Source organism: Vipera ursinii (genome assembly GCF_947247035.1).
Source record: "Vipera ursinii genome assembly, chromosome: 2".
Taxonomy (NCBI): Eukaryota; Metazoa; Chordata; class Lepidosauria; order Squamata; family Viperidae; genus Vipera; species Vipera ursinii.
In genome coordinates this window covers 159,949,682-159,965,606 of record NC_139513.1, presented here as the reverse complement: position 1 = coordinate 159,965,606, position 15,925 = coordinate 159,949,682, and the positions used below count along the sequence as shown (strand labels likewise).

The window sequence follows — 15,925 nt, the reverse complement described above, 5'->3', positions numbered from 1 at the left end:
TCTCTTCTCAACCCCTCCCCTCCCCTCCCCTCTCTTCCCCTCCCCTCTCCTCCTGTCTCCTCTCCTCAACATCTCCCCTCAGCTCCCCTCCCCTCTCCTTTTCCTTTCTTTGCATTTTTTCCTCCTAATTTTTCTTTACTTTCCTTATTTTTTCTCTCTCAAAGTTTGTATTGTGTTTATTCTTTTAAAAATAACCTAAGGACTAGTTTTTGCTAGAGCTTGATTTAAAAATCAAATAAAAAAAATACCTGTTTCATAACAAAACACTTGCAATGTTGTTCACCTTTAAAAATACGCTCTTGCATATCATGTTCTGAAAAATTGGAGCATGGCAATTCATTTTCATGAATGCTGTTTGTCTGATTTTTAAAAATCATTCTGGGAAAGGAAGATCGAAATGTTCAATAATGTACGATTAAAGGAAGGAAGATCGAAATATACAATAATATACGATTAAATATACAATAATGTACGATTAAAGATACTGCATTTGTACTGTGGGCCAATCCCTTCGGTTGCACACAATGTTCATTATCGGTGTCATTTTTTATAAAAGGGCAATATCTGAATTGCTCCCTTTGTTGTCTCCTTGCATCCACTTTTGGTTTACTCTATGGAAAATTGGTGGTTTGTTTCTTTCTGTTTTTACTGCTAGTGAGAATAATTTGTTTACTGAGAAAGTAATTTCTCTTTCATTTGCTGCAGAAAGATGGAGAGAAACCTATTTGGTCAGATTTAAGGCTGATAATCATGATTCCATTTTATAAACTATGTTCACTGCAACAAAAGTTATATATTTATTTATTTATTTATTACATCTGATATACATCTGATTCTTATGGTTAGGGGGGAAAATACGTTGTCAATCAATTTCATTAGTTTTTTTTAAGGACCTAATACTTGAAATTGTATATATGTCTAGAACGACTTTTGTTTAATTGTATGCCAAGTCATTGTGGCTTGTTCAATATTGCTTACAGCGGTACTGCATGTGAAGAACAATAGTACTATAGACAGGCTAGCTAGGAGGAAAACAAAAATCCAAGAGGCACACCTTTTATTCTCCACCTGAAGATTTACTGTGCCAATTGCTGTGTATGTTCTGGCTTTCAAGTTTCAATGTTTTGTTCATCAATCAAGGTGATTAAAAATCCAGAGGACAAAAGGAGGAGGGGAAACGCGGTTGAAGTGAAAGCCAGATCTACACCGCGAACATTAAGCCCAATTTGACTTTTGCCCTCTGTCCATTTTTCTTATTTGGATCATCTTGCCTGATAAAGAATTCTTGGAACACCTGAACGTGCGCAACTATTTTGTAGATTTCCAGTTGCTGTCATAACAATATTGCCTCAAGAAGAGTTTGAGCTTTTCTAGTGCTCCTTATCACCTGTTAACAGCTGGCCATTCCCTTTTGGTCTTCCTCAAACTCATGTCTTTCTGATAAGAAACTGCTTTAAATTTCTGATTCCTTCCGATCTGTGAAAGGAAGAATTCCCGCAGGCCATGCTCAGAAAAACTGCCTCCTACACAGGGCAGACATTTTGGGCTGCTACTTAATAAAAGAAAACAAAGAATGGAGAGGTCCGACCAAATGATCTTCTTGAGATTTGTTTTCCGGTTCCCAGAGGACAGACATTCGCAAATTGGATATGATTGTCTACCACCCCCTTATTCAGGGACCAGTTCCATGGTCTTGCAAATACTCCTTGATCAAAGACATTTCTCCATGCTAATATTTCAAGTGGCTCACACCTTGCGCAACTGTGTCATCCCACACAAATGTTTTTTTGTTTTTTAAAAAAGGTAAACCCACTGGCTATTAGTGATGGATAGAGGTGCCACTCAGCGTGATCGCTTCCATATTTCTGGCCTCTGGGAATCGGTATATCTGTTGATTAGATGCCAGGGCAGGCTGGATTTTCACTCTGCCATCCTGCCAGGCGAAAGGGGGTCACGGAAATGAGGAAAGCAGTTGTGGGCAATCAGCTTTATTACGCGGTTCCTGAGCTGGCACCTTGCAGGTAAACGTTGCTACCCCTTTTCTCCTTGGTCAGAGGTCCCCGACCTTTTGGGTTCCAGGGACCGGTTCCATGGAGAGAGGTCTTTCCGTGGACAGGAAGGTGTGTGGTTTTGTGATCTGCCTGCATCCCACGGATGGGGCTTTGCTTGTTCCTGCGGCCCGGTACTGGTCCACGGATCGGGGGTTGGAGACCTCTGCCCTAGGAGACTGGAATTCAACTGGGAGAGCACAGTAAAGGAAAATTCTTCACCAGTTGAGTCTCTGTTGTGAATCCTTTAAAACGCCCCTCCCCCATGAGATATTATGCTTTTGTAATTAATTGTTTCAGGGTGTGAGAAAAGATGAACCCCTGAAGAGGTTACCCCAATCAAGTAGAAATGCATTAGTTTCTAACTGATTAAATTTACGTATCACACAAATGGAAAAGCGATTTTTTTTATCAGGGTTTTGAAAAGGAGACGAATGGGTTGTGTGTGTGTTTTTTTCCTTCAGAATTTACCGTGTTTTTTTTTAAAATGTTCTTTGTTTAAAGAAAAGTGATTTTCATTATTTTAATCACACCCGTGAAAAAAATGTGCATGCATTGAACCTTTTAAATTAATTAAAAAGAGGGGGGGGGGGAAAAGACACAGGCCTTGACTTTCCTGAGCTGAGGCGCTTGCTGATTTCTGAATATGTTTGGGAAATGCAGCCTTGTATTTAGCAACTTACCTGGTCGTCAAAAGCCACCTGGAATGCAAGCAAACGGAAGGACTGACAGAGGAAGAGCAGGTTTTTCCATTCCGTCTTCACGGATCAGCTCCGTTGCAGTGCTAGCTAAGTGCCTTCCCTACGGACCAGATTGGAAATACAGCAACGGAGAAAAGGGATGTGTTTCTGCATCAGCCTACTTGGTGAACCGAGTATCTCAAGTGTGGCCGGCAGTAAAAGCAGATGACCTTGTCAGAGATATGCAGAAACTGTTGCCTAGGCAAAAGAGGCTGAGGCATTTTCAAGCCCAAAGCAAATGAGATTGCTTTTGGAAATAGCTGAGGCAGGAACATCTTTTGATTTTTTCTGGATTGGAAGAAGGAAACAGGGTACAGCCCAGTCGGACTTGCAAGTTTCTCTCTTTACAGCTGACATCGGTCAACATAGCTTTAGCCTTCCAGTGAATTGGTTCCTCGGTCAGGTCTACTTAGCCGGTAGAGCAGGAGAGCAGGAGACTTGTCTGAGCTTGAGGATTAAGCAATGTTGGGTTTGGTTAATACTGTGCAATAGACTGGGAGGTTGAAAAACATCCAAGAAGGAAGCAGCAGTCAACTTCCATATTTTGCCTGAACTCAGCTCCACTTGAAGGATTGGGGGGGGGGGGAAATAGATGGGATAGGCAATATTTTGTTGATGGAGGCTACACTTAAGGACTGGGGCAGGTGGGGTGCTCTTAAAGACTCAGAGCAAGAATTGGTTTTATTTTTTTTATTTTTTTTATTTTAATCCCATTTATATCCCGCCCTTCTCCGAAGACTCAGGGCGGCTTACAATCTAAGCACAAATGAAATGTGCTTAGCAATAGCCTTCATTCTATGTATATGCCTGCTTATTAGGGCTTCCCCCCCCCCCAAGCGGCATTATTACAAAGTCAGCTTAATTGCCCCCAACAATCTGGGTCCTCATTTTACCTACCTCGGAAGGATGGAAGGCTGAGTCAACCTTGAGCCTGGTGGGATGCGAACCTGCACTAATTGCAGGCAGCTGGTGTTACTTAAGGAGGCATTAGCCCACTGCTCCACCATTCTTTGACTGAATGTTTTCAGTAGGAGAAAAAAATGAAATTCGGCTGCTAGTAGCCAGGCTGAGTCGGGAACCTAACTAAATCTTGTAATCCTAAGAATGAGCAGTACACCTTGCAGTCTTACATGGCGAGGAAGGCTTTAATGGGAAATTTCAATTTACGCAGGTATTAAATTGATAAAGCTCCCCATCTCCCCAAAGGAACTCTCTCAATTTAGTCAATTCTCTCAAATATTAAAGGGAATTAATTCGAAATAACGGAAGACAACCCTTGCTTACGGAGAAGTTCTAATACAGTCAGCGAAGTCCGTCTAACAAACATTTTAGTTGCTTGAATGGGATCCTGGATTTCCAAAAAACCCACGCACACAGCTCTTTGGAGGGAATAATAGTATGCGAGAGAGAAAGCAATTGGCCTCTCGTTTGAATGTTGCTAGGTAGTCCCTTCTGGCTTTCAAAGCTACCTGTAAAACCACGAAAGCCATCCAGCTGGGTGACTTTGGGCCAGTCACTCTCTTTCAGCCCCAAATCACCTCACAGGTTTGTTGTTTGGAGGGAAAAAAAACAGGTGGAGGGAAGGTGTGTTGGATACGTTTGCCGCCTTGAGTTTTTTGTAAAAAAATTATAAAGGTGGGATAAAAATAAGCAAATAAATGAAATATCAGCAGGTTTAAGCACTGGCAGAGGGAAAAGGTTTCACAGAGCCCAGGACAGGAGTAGTAAGAAAAACCTTCCTCCCCTTCCCATAGTGCTTTTCCCTATCTCGGAGGAGAAGAGAAACGGATCTCTTCTTCTTCCCCAGGGGAAAGGAAAGCAGTTTGGGAAGAGCAATGCTGAGGAGGAAGAAAGCTCATCTAGGAAGCCTTAGTGGCTTTCAGAGTTTTTGAGCTGCAGATAATGTATGTGAGGCCATGGGGCTGAAGTTGAGCCCAAGGGAACAGTTGAGTTTTGTTGCCGCTCTAATGTTTTTTCTTCTACCCAGTGATATCCCTGCTTAGGTTGTTCAACTCTATCATTGAGCTAGGCAACTATCCAAGATTTATAGTTCTGGGAGACTTTTGTTTGTCTTCGCGTGACCGAATTTGATGCAGCTCTGGAGATCTTGGCCCCAGGGACCCAACCTAGGGAACTGAGGACTTACTACTTACAGGTGGTCCCATATTAGATGTGGTTTTTGTCTTGGGGCAGTTGAGACATGATCTGAAGTTGGAAAACATCATCATCAGAAATGTTAGATGTATACTTCATAAATACAGGTGTAATAGCAGAAAGTCTGACAGCATTATTCCCCTTCCTCCCATCTTAATATCAAAGAGCACCAAGGTCAGATAATCTTCTTTCTCAATGCATTCCTGCTTTCCTCTTCACGTTTTACTAATAGTTGCCAAATATGTACTTCAAGACTACCATAGCATTTGATGGATAAAGTCATTTAGTTCCACTCTGAGTTAGATACCAGCTGGGCTGGTCCTGACAAACTGGCCAAGACACAACCTTGTCCTATTAACTAGGAATTGTTCATTCTGCGATTCTTGAGAAATTGGAAATGATCTTCATGACTGTCAGTCCAATCACATGTTTATTAGATCCATGTCACTTGTTGTTGAAGGCTTCATAGGAGGTGACAAGTGACCTGTGATGGTAAATTCAGTGGTTTTGCCTGCCTCCTCTTCAAGAAGCCATCACTTGACCCAACACTTCTGGATAATTTTCATCCAGTCTAGCATTCCCTTTTTGGGGAAGGTTGTTAAAAAAAGGGTCAGACTGTGGCTCCAGAGGGCCCTTGAGGAGACAGATAAAATGGACCATTTTCAGTCAGTTTTCAGGCCAAGACACAGAACAGACCCGGCATTGAATGTCTTTGGAGATTCTCATTCATCCAGGTCATGGTTGTCCCAAAGGTGCTTTTTCAGGAGGCAACTAGACTTTCCTATTCTTCTTTGAAGATGTTTTACTTCTCATTTGAGAAGCTTCTTCAGCTCTGACTGGATGGTGGGGAATGGGAAAGATTTCTATTCCTTGCAGACAGCTGGTCATTTGCATTCTTTTAGAGAGTCATTGAGGCCATTTAGAGGTTTATCTGGGTCCTCGGGGTCACACATTTGCACTACTCAGGTGACTCCGAGGACACAGATAAACCTCCAAATGGCCTCAACGACTCTCTAAAAGAAGGCAAATGACCAGCTGTCTGCAAGGAATAGAAATCTTTCCCATTCCCCACCATCCAGTCAGAGCTGAAGAAGCTTCTTGGATGAGAAGCAAAACATCTTCAAAGAAAAAACAAAGTCCAGTTGCCTCCTGAAAAAACACCTTTGGGGATCCTCTTGTTGGTTGGAGTTAGGATGGGAGTGATACAGTTGTCTTTGTTCTTCTTGAACTCTCAATCAATGTATCAATCATGACATTCTTGTGGACAAGATGTTACAGTGGTGCTGTGATTGTCCTGCTTCCATTTGGTGTTGACAGGTGGAGAGAGGTCCAGCCTGAGCCTGTGATTTGTGGGTTGCCTCGGGGCTCTATTCAACCTTTACATGAAATTGCTGGGTGAGGTCATTTCTCGACAGGAGGTCAGGCATCATCCGTGTGCTGATGATCCATAGAAACATGAGCAGTTAGAGGTGACTCTTGGTATGCCCATGCAACACTTCCACTACTCTAGCTGCATTAGTTACCAGTTAATTGCTGAATGGAATTCAGGATGCTTTCATCACTTATGAAACCGTTCATGACCTGGTTACCTTCCTGGGACCAGCTTTGTCCTATCATTTCTGCCCACCATATACAAATCCAACAGAATAGGCCCAGATTGTGTCTCATCTATTAAGCAATCTGATCTGGTGTGATGTAGGAAACATACCTGCCCTTTGGAATGCTCAAAAATTTAAATTCTTCCAACCCATACAAGCTTTTAAATTATCTCTGAAAACCTATATATTTCCTCAACCTCTGGGACAGGTTGGGGTGTGCCCAGCTGATGTGCAGTATCTCTTTGGTTATATGTCTGTTCCTCTGCTACATTTATTTTTTATGTTATTTCTTTGTTTTAGGTAATTATTTTTAATCTGTACACCACCCAGAGTCAACGTTGATTCGGACAGCCTTATAAATCCAAATTACAAATAAATAAAATGTACACTTTTGTGGTTTCCATCTGAAAATAAATGGGACAAACGTTGTAGCTATGCTTGGTCCTTAAAACAGGAAGACGGGTTATCTTTTGTTTAAGCATGAGTGCATTTTGTAGCCCACAAAAGTAATTTCAGTGTCTTGTTCTGTGACGTCTAATAATTTCCTCAACTTGACCAGTGTCTCTTTCAGAAAAGAATTTAGACCTGCAGTTTAAACTTTAATTGAAATGATTAAACTAGAACCTCATAGTTCTAGTTATTGTTATCATAGGAAAACTGGCTCAAGTTTGTTATTTTTTCCCCCTTTATGTTCATAGCTGGCTTCTGCTAGCATCTCACAGGGAGGGCAAGAAGTTGACCGGATGAAAGCCAAGAATTGGGAATCCATCTCATTGCTCCTGTACTTGGTGAGTGTCTGAAAGGTTAGGTATTTGGACGTGTGTCTCTTTCATACTGTGGCTCAAATAAATGAAAATCAGATTAGATTGCTCCTTAACTTATTGTACATTATTACAATTTCATTTTAGATTGTATTTTATTACTATTTCATCTTAAATTGTATTTTATTTTAATTCCATTTTAAATTGTATTTTATCAAATTCCATTTTAAATTGTATTTTATTAAATTCCATTTTAAATTGCCTTTATCAAATTTTAGTAACAATTTGTTGCTGGAACTTTGTACTTTGATATGGCCTAAGGGCTAATCAATAAAGACTTATATAGTTAGATTGCTCCATGTTTTTCAAGGTAGCATTTGGAGAGAGAAATAAAAATCTTTAAGGTAGAAGTGAATAACTTGTGACCTGTAAAATGTATTCAACCATCTCCCAGCAACTAAAACTACTACAAACAGTGCTGAAGGATGCTATTTGCAGTGTATTAGCTGAAAGGCCAGACAGTGCCTATTTCTGTACTAAAAGCACAGGTTTGCCGAGTACCAGGAATAAAATCTGATCCAAAAATTATTCTAAGGAATACCATCAAACCCCCCATAATTTGTTCTTTTTCCCTCTTCCCTCATTCCTTCTTTTTTGCATCTTGCACATGAAAGTGTCATCTTTCTAGAAAAGCTGTGAATTTTTAGAGGACATTAATACTCATGATAAATATTGTTGAGAAACGTCTATGCTGTTCAGATCACTTTCTAGCACCCTCCTTTGATTAGAGCTTGGTGGTGGCACCCACATTGAAGGCTGGTATGGTAATACACATGCTCCAAATTAAAGGACCAGAGGATCGTTGATTAACCGATTGATTTATTTTGTGCCATCAAGTTGCTTTCAAGTTCTAACAGCCACACAGCTAGATTCAAGTGATCCAGAGAATCATATTTCTGTGTAAGGATTTGTCTGTGTGTACATAGGGTAATTGGCTGTGTGTAAACAGATATTTGAGACCGCAAAAGTTAAGAAAACCAAGATCATGGCATCCGGCCCTCTCAATTCCTGGAAAATAGATGGGGAAGAAATGGAGGTAGTGACATATTTTATTTTCCTGGGTTCCAAGATCACCGCAGATGGGGATTGCAGCCAAGAAATTAAGACGCTTGCTCCTGGGGAGGAAAGGCATGGCAAATCTAGACAGCACATTAAAAAGCAGAGACATCACCCTGTCAACAAAAGTGCGTATAGTCAAGGCTATGGTCTTCCCAGCTGCAATGTATGGCAGTGAAAGCTGGACCATAAAAAAGGCTGAGCGCCAAAGAATTGAGGCCTTTGAACTATAGTGCTGGAGAAGACTCCTGTGAGTCCCTTGGACTGCAAGGCGATCAAACCGGTCAGTCCTAGAGGAGATCAACCTTGACTGCTCATTAGAAGGCCAGATCCTGAAGTGGAAACTGAAATACTTTGGCTGGATGAGGTGGCTGGATGGAGTCACTGAAGCAGTAGGTGTGAGCTTAAATGGACTCCAGAAGATGGTAGAGGACAGGAAGGCCTGGAGGAACATTGTCCATGGGGGCTCGCGGTGGGTCGGACACGACTTCGCGACTAACAACAACAAACGGATATTTAAGGTTGCAACATTTCAACTTTCTTCCTTTAGAAATCCCTGAGGGAAGATACAAGAACTTCCTGATCAATGAAAGACTCTGTCCATGTGGGAATGTAATATTAGAAAAGCTAGTCTGTACTCTAAGCTCTCTCCTTTATAGAGATATTCACTGAATCTAGATAAGAGCCTCCTAATATAAACCCCCCTCCCTTTGTACTCAATATATTATATGTACATTATCTACTTGTAGATAAAGATTTTAATATGGCAGAGGAAGTAGCCTAATTTTGTTTGGCAGTGTGCCAGGTACAGCTGCTATAAGGAGGAACATAAATCAAGACAGATAAGAGTTACTGCTTTTTGTATTGTTTTCATGAACATTTAAATAATTGACATTGGCCTGTAACTGTAATAAAGAGACAGATTGTCTGGCTGATAAATCTGGTTATACCTTAAACATTTTAATAATTTAGTAGTGTATTAATATAGCATTTTGGCATTTCAGTAATTTGGTATATTAGGATGTTAGTATTTTGTTTATTTAACAATTTAGTCTTAAGCATTTTCTTCTATTCCTTTTTCCTAGTATTTTAGATAATGCATGAATAAGATATTTGAGCTTGTTTGGTGTTAATCGGCATCGTTTGTTTAGAGATGTCTTTAAGTGTTGTAGCTCTTTATGAACTGTACACAGACTTGATCAGCGACCATAAAATGAATGATGAATTGAACGAAAGCTACTCAAGGAAACCTACTTTGGAAAGAAACGTGAAGGAGAGTCGCTTAGGCCTTTGGATGTGGGGAGAAGAGTCCCTTAGGCCAGGGATAGGCAACCTCGGCTCTTTTATGACTCATGGACTTCAACTCCCAGAATTCCTGAGTCAGCAAGTCAGAATTCCTGAGTTGAAGTCCATGAGTCATAAAAGAGCCGAGGTTGCCTACCCCTGCCTTAGGCCATTGGATGGAGTTGAATTCAATCATCACAAAGAGATCCACCTAGTATATTAGTCTTGAACTTATGACTGTAATTGAGCCAGGCAATTGAGCCTGTTAATCATAATGGTGATAAAATGAATCATGGGTGACCTATAATGGTGATAAAACGAATCATGGGCGACCAACCCAATTTTATGACTTTTTTTGCAGTGGTTGTTAAGTGAATTCTGCAGTTGTTCAGCAAATTTATTGTTCACTATGGGTAATTCCCCCCCCCCAAAAAAAAACCCGTAAAAACATCATAAAATCACAGATAGCTGACTGTGGGACTCTCCAAATGGCCATAAATTCAAGCCGATTGCCAAGGGCCAAAAATGTGGTCATGTGACTGAGAACCCTCCCCCTCTTGTTGGAACTTCAGAATTGGTGATAAGAACCTTTTGGGCCGGTGTGTGCGTGTGTGCGTGTGCGTGTGCGTTTCTGTCATAAACTTTGAACAATTGCTAAGCAACCAGTTGCAAGTCAAGAACTATCTGTAATGAAAACTGTTGCACCCGAAACTGCCGCCCCATTTTTTAAAAAGCATTTTCCATTGTCATAAAGTAGCATAGAATCTGCAGCAAATAAGCCAAGCCACATGACATAACTTACAATAGGAGGAAATAGTTGTTAGATGTCAGATCTTTTCGTTTACAAAGAGGGGAACTGGTCAATAGTTATTATGCATTTTTTTTTCTTTTTTGGTTGTACTAACCTCTTCTCCTCCTCCAGGATAGGTGGCAGGAAAGAATGACAGTGATAGAGATCAGCAAATATTACTCCTTCTTGGGGGTGGGGGGGGGTTTACAATTACTGGGCTGGACATCTTAGGTTGATAAAAATTGCTACCATGGTTGGAAAAAAGATGGCAAAGTAGTCCTTTGTAGCAGCTCAGGTGATGCATCTCCATTAGGAGCTCCCTTGGCAGCAGGAGATGGTTATTGATTTTCTTGCTGATGGGAGGAGACAGCTCAGCCGGGTGGGGCCTGGCTTCCTGGGTGGGATTCGATATTCTTCACTGGCCACATAGCTTTTGCAGCAAATCAATTTAAATGCAAATACTACCCTCCAGAGTGTGTGAACGAGTTAGCCTAGCCTGGCATTCACTCATTATCCCACTTGGAGAAGAGGTACGGCTGCTTCATCAGCATCACCTTTTGGCAGGGCCCCCATTGCTACGGTAACTCCTGCTGATCATTGAGATGTACTGGAGGGTCAGCAGTTCTAATGCCTGAGGTGTCCATAGTGGAGAAAGAATGCTGCAGATTGTATCACACACACACACACACACACACACACACACACAGAGCCAAAAATCAACAGACAAAGAAATGGGAGTTTCAATCCCCGGCCTAGATATTTTCAGAAAATGATCAAATAGAATTTAAAAAAAAAACCTGTAGAATTGTCATAGAAACCAGGAATAAGGAATACATTTCATAATCCAACAAGACTGTAGATTGACAAGAGTTGGCAATTGTTTGAGATGGGACTTCGTTTGTCCTGCTTGGTGTCTTAAGTGTACCCACACTTAGAATACTGCAACCAGTTTTACTCACCCCCAAGGCAAAAATAAAGATGTTGAGATTTTGGAAAAGGTTCAGAGAAGAGCAACAAAGAGGATTAGGGGCCTGGAAGGTATAACACACAAAAGAATGGTTGCAGGAAGTGGATATACCTAGTCTAGTGAAAAGAAGGAACAGCGGTGACATGATAGCGGGTCTTCCAATACCTGAAGAGCTGCCACAAGGAAGAAAGGGCCAAGTTATTTACCAAAGCACCTAAAGGCAAGACACGAAACTATGGATGGAAACTAATCAAGAAGAAAATTCCTAACAATGAGAAAAATCGACCAGTGGAACAAATTGCCTTTGGAAGTTATGGATGCCCCATCACTGGAGGCTTTCAAGAAGAGACTGGACAGCCATTTGTCAGAAATAGCACAGGTCTCCTATATGAGTGGGTTATTGGACTAGATGACCTCCAAGGTCCCTTCCAACTCTGTTAATGTTACTGTCTACGGCCCCAACAGATTTTTGCAATTCTGAAATAATATTTTAATAGTGCCACGCCTTCACCTCTGATAAAGCAAATGAATTTGTCTTCGGGAAACAAGCTCTGAATGTGAATGTGATATATATTCTTGTTTACAAGAGAGAACATGTCTCAGAAGTGCTTTTTCAAAAGGCAACCGGACTATTGGTTTTTTTTTTCCTTGAGGAAGAAAAGAGGTTTTGCTTCTCAGTCAAGAAGCTTCAGTTGCGAAGCTTTTTGAATGAGAAGCAAAATATCTTCTTCTTCCTCAAGGAAATACAGTCCAGTTGCCCTTTGAAAAAGCACCTTTGAGGCAACTATGACCTAGATCAGGGATAGGCAACCTTGGCTCTTTTATGACTTGTGGACTTCAACTCCCAGAATTCCTGAGCCAGCCACGCTGAGGGAAAAGGGAGAGGTTTCCAAGCTGAGCCATGCTGACTCAGGAATTCTGGGAGTTGAAGTCCACGAGTCATAAAAGAGCCAAGGTTGCCTACCCCTGACCTAGATGATTGAGAACCTCCATAGACACAAGGGATAGCATGGCTTCTTCCAGAGTCCAGAATAGAATCTGGATATTTTATTAGGCGGGATGCTTGATTCAGACCTGTTTTATCAGGTGGCCATTTTAGGTAACCCAGTAAACTATTTCTCTGCTTTACTTCTGATTTATCTCTTTCAGCTTGTAGAAGAATCATCCTTCTTGACCATTGATATGCTGGAGACCTGCTTCCCTTATGTGCTGCTGCGAAATGCTTACCGTGAAATCTCCCGAAATTCACTTTTGAGTCGTCTCCCTGCACATTGAAAAGTCTTGCCTTCTGGTCATCTACTCAGATTGCAGTTCCCTGCTGATGCATAAATGCAGAATATTTGGTGGGAGTGGAGAGGAAGGATAGTAGATGTTTTGGCCAAGTTATCTCTTTGACCCTTCACTTTATTGTCTAAGGAGAACCAACCCCAGCTTCTTGAGTGCTTAGCTAACATTTGGTGACCTTTGTTTTGGCCAGTATTATTACTAGTCTAAATCGTATAACTATTTGATGGTGGCCATCAGAGTTTTTTTGGATACTTATTGGTAGAATGTGCTACGTTTTACCAGCTGCACTTTTGTGGCCTTTTAAAAATGTCTGCTTGGACTGACCAGCCCTCAAATAAACCCCAAAATGGGTCATTCCAGTCACTTATAGAAAAAAATAAGTCTAAATATTTTTCCACACACATTAATTCTTTCAGTCCACCAATTATAATTTCTATAGTTTAGGTCAGTGATGGCGAACCTTTTAGAGACTGAGTGCCCAAACTGCAACCGAAAACCCACTTATGTATCGTCGGGTGCCAGGTGGGCATGGCCCATTGAGTGGGCGTGGCTGCGGTGGTAACGGCAGACTGGGTGAGACTAAAAAGTTTAATCAATCAATGCCAACTTTGCGAGATCTTTTTTTTCCTGCGAGAAGTTGAAATTGATTGATTGAACCTTTTCTCTCTTTTTTTGCACACAGCAGCGGAGGCCTAAAGCAACAAAAAGTTTTATAAAACCCAGCTGAAGGCCTAAGACTGGGGTGATGGCGTGCGTGTCCACAAAGAGGGCTCTGCGTGCCACCTGTGGCACACGTGCCATAGGTTCGCTACCACGGGTTTAGGTTGTAAGCTAGGGTGGGCACCAATTTTTGTAAAAAGAGTACAGTCTGCAAATAAAGCTATCAATTATTACAATAATCCCTCCTGAGGAAAGCAACAGCCTAGAATCTTGTATTCCGAGCGTGTCAGAAAATTTAATCAGCTTGATTGTTCTTTTTGTTTTTTTGTTTTATTTGAAAACAGTCATGGGAATTGTAAACAAGGCAAAAAGGAAAACATTCCTTATATTATCTACCCCTTATGCCCTTCCCAGCCTGAATGACAATTGATGCATTGGCTTGAGGTAGAAGCTGCAGCCCAAAGCATTTAGACTGAACTGATGATAGGGTGTAATGATTTAGGTTTACACTTGCTAACAGTTTTTTTAAACAGCCATAGCTGGATCACACAAAACTAATCTAAAAGCCACAACAGAAGGATGGTAGGAACCTTAATGATCCTTTAGTCATGCTTGATAACTTTGGATAATAATAAACGTGGAAACCCTCAAATTTCTTGGTCTCTTTCTTCCCATGTGATTCTGGGGATAAAAAAAGAAACAATATTTGTTCTGTGTAACATGAAAATTCATTGAAATGAACACACACACACACACACACACACGGCAACCTTTTGGAAATATTTTCTTATTTAAACAGAGAAACAGGATGAACCACAGGCAGGCAAAAAAGAGTGGGAGGGCAAACAACTTCCAATTTCATGCCGGCTTCCCCACTGACATGGGAAGCTGGCAGGGAGTGTAATAAATCACTCCTCCTCATCCTTGGCTGGAACTTTTTGCCACTTTGCTGAAAGCAGAGGGAACAGGGAGTTGTGGACCCTGAGGAAAACTGCATCCCATCTGTCCATTCCAGCAAGATCCCAAAGGACACTTCTCTCCAGGGAGAAAGAGAACAGCCCCTACCTCTCAAGCAGGCATCCCAGTCGATCCCTTATTCTTCCATCCATGCTCACTGCCGGTAAGAGATTTCATATTTCAGCCTCTGTTCCAAAGCAGCCACTGTTCACCCATTGGGCCTTGCTGCCAGTCATTTGGGTACAGTAGCGGGAGTTGGAGCAATTCCCAACTTCCTGCTGGCTTCCCCACTGACTCTGCTTGTGGGAAGCCAGCAGGAAGCATTGGAAATGACTCCTCAGTTGACAGGTGGAATTGGTCCACCCGTCCAATTTTGGTGAGAGATTTTGCTGAGGGGAAGGGAACAATGGAATGACCGCACCAGGGACAAAAAAGCAGTGGGAATGACTTCCAATTTCTTGCTGGCTTCCCCATTGACTTGGCTTGTCCAAAGTAGCCAGTCACTGCTTGCCTGCTGGGCCTTGCCACCAGCTGATTGGATCCAGAGAAGAGAGGGTGGGGATATATCCCTTCCTCCCATCTTCCCTTGTGCCATGCAGCCTACAGCAGGGCTTTTCAACCAGGGTACGGGTACCACCTGTGGTACATTGGCACTTGGCAGGTGGTATGCGACCATCCTAGAAAAGTAGCGGGGAGGGGAATGAGCTGAACTGGTGGCAGCACCGCACAAGCCTGAGCGAGAGATGGCTGGAGCTGCAGGGCTGTCAGCTCAGCGGAAGCGCCAGGATCAGCGCCGCTTTCCAGCTGATCGGCACTTCTTTGGGGCTGTCAGGGTTCAGTGGAAATGCCAGGATCAGTGCCAGGCTCCAGCTGGAGCTCGGTACTGATCCCGGTGCTTTTGCTGAGCCCAGAAGAAGCACCGATCAGCTGGAATGTTGCAGCATCTCCAGGGTCTTGTGATTTACATTCAGATGCTTGGCAACTGATTCATATTTATGACAGTCACAGTGTCCCAGGGTCATATGAAGTGACCAAAACATGCTGCAATCACCCAGCAGGGCGGGGAAATAAAAGCCAAACACCCCCGCACCCTGCCAATCCTCAACAGAAATGCTCACAACAATGAAAACCTCAGACAGGAGGAAGAGCACAGGCAGGCAGGCAGGTGTCTTGCTCGGCTGTGGCTTGCTTGGGGGGCACTATTTTCAGTGCCATTATAACTTCAAACAGTCACTAAGGGAACTGTTGTTAAGTCGAGGACTACCTGTACTTCATCACTTTTTTCCTTTTTTTTTTTTGGTCATCACATTTTTGACACCTTGCTAGGCAACTGGTGGTACTTGGATGTTGCCATATCCTAAAAGTGGTACAATGGGTGAAAAGGTTGAAAAGGCCTGGCCTACAGGTTGCTATAATGCATGATTGGAAGGCATGATGGCATTGAAATGGCCACAACCTTCCCAAATTTTCATTCCCACAGGACTCCTGGCATTCTTCTGTAAGTAAGCCTATTGGTTCAATAATTGTTGTCCTATACCTTCCAATACAGACCCAAGAGTTTTG

The 15,925-nt window shown here is 42.1% G+C and overlaps 1 protein-coding gene across 1 annotated transcript in view; it reads left to right on the top strand.

Annotated features, from left to right (window-relative positions):
* The window catches only part of NCKAP1L (NCK associated protein 1 like), a 97,266-nt gene extending 83,998 nt beyond the window's left edge, over nt 1–13,268 (top strand). Inside the window, exons 30-31 of the mRNA XM_083352758.1 lie at nt 7,239–7,328; nt 12,608–13,268. Of these exons, the coding sequence (XP_083208884.1) occupies nt 7,239–7,328; nt 12,608–12,733 (216 nt within the window). The 3' untranslated portion in view covers nt 12,734–13,268. The remainder of the gene's footprint in view (nt 1–7,238; nt 7,329–12,607) is intronic.
* Nucleotides 13,269–15,925: the final 2,657 nt, after the last annotated feature.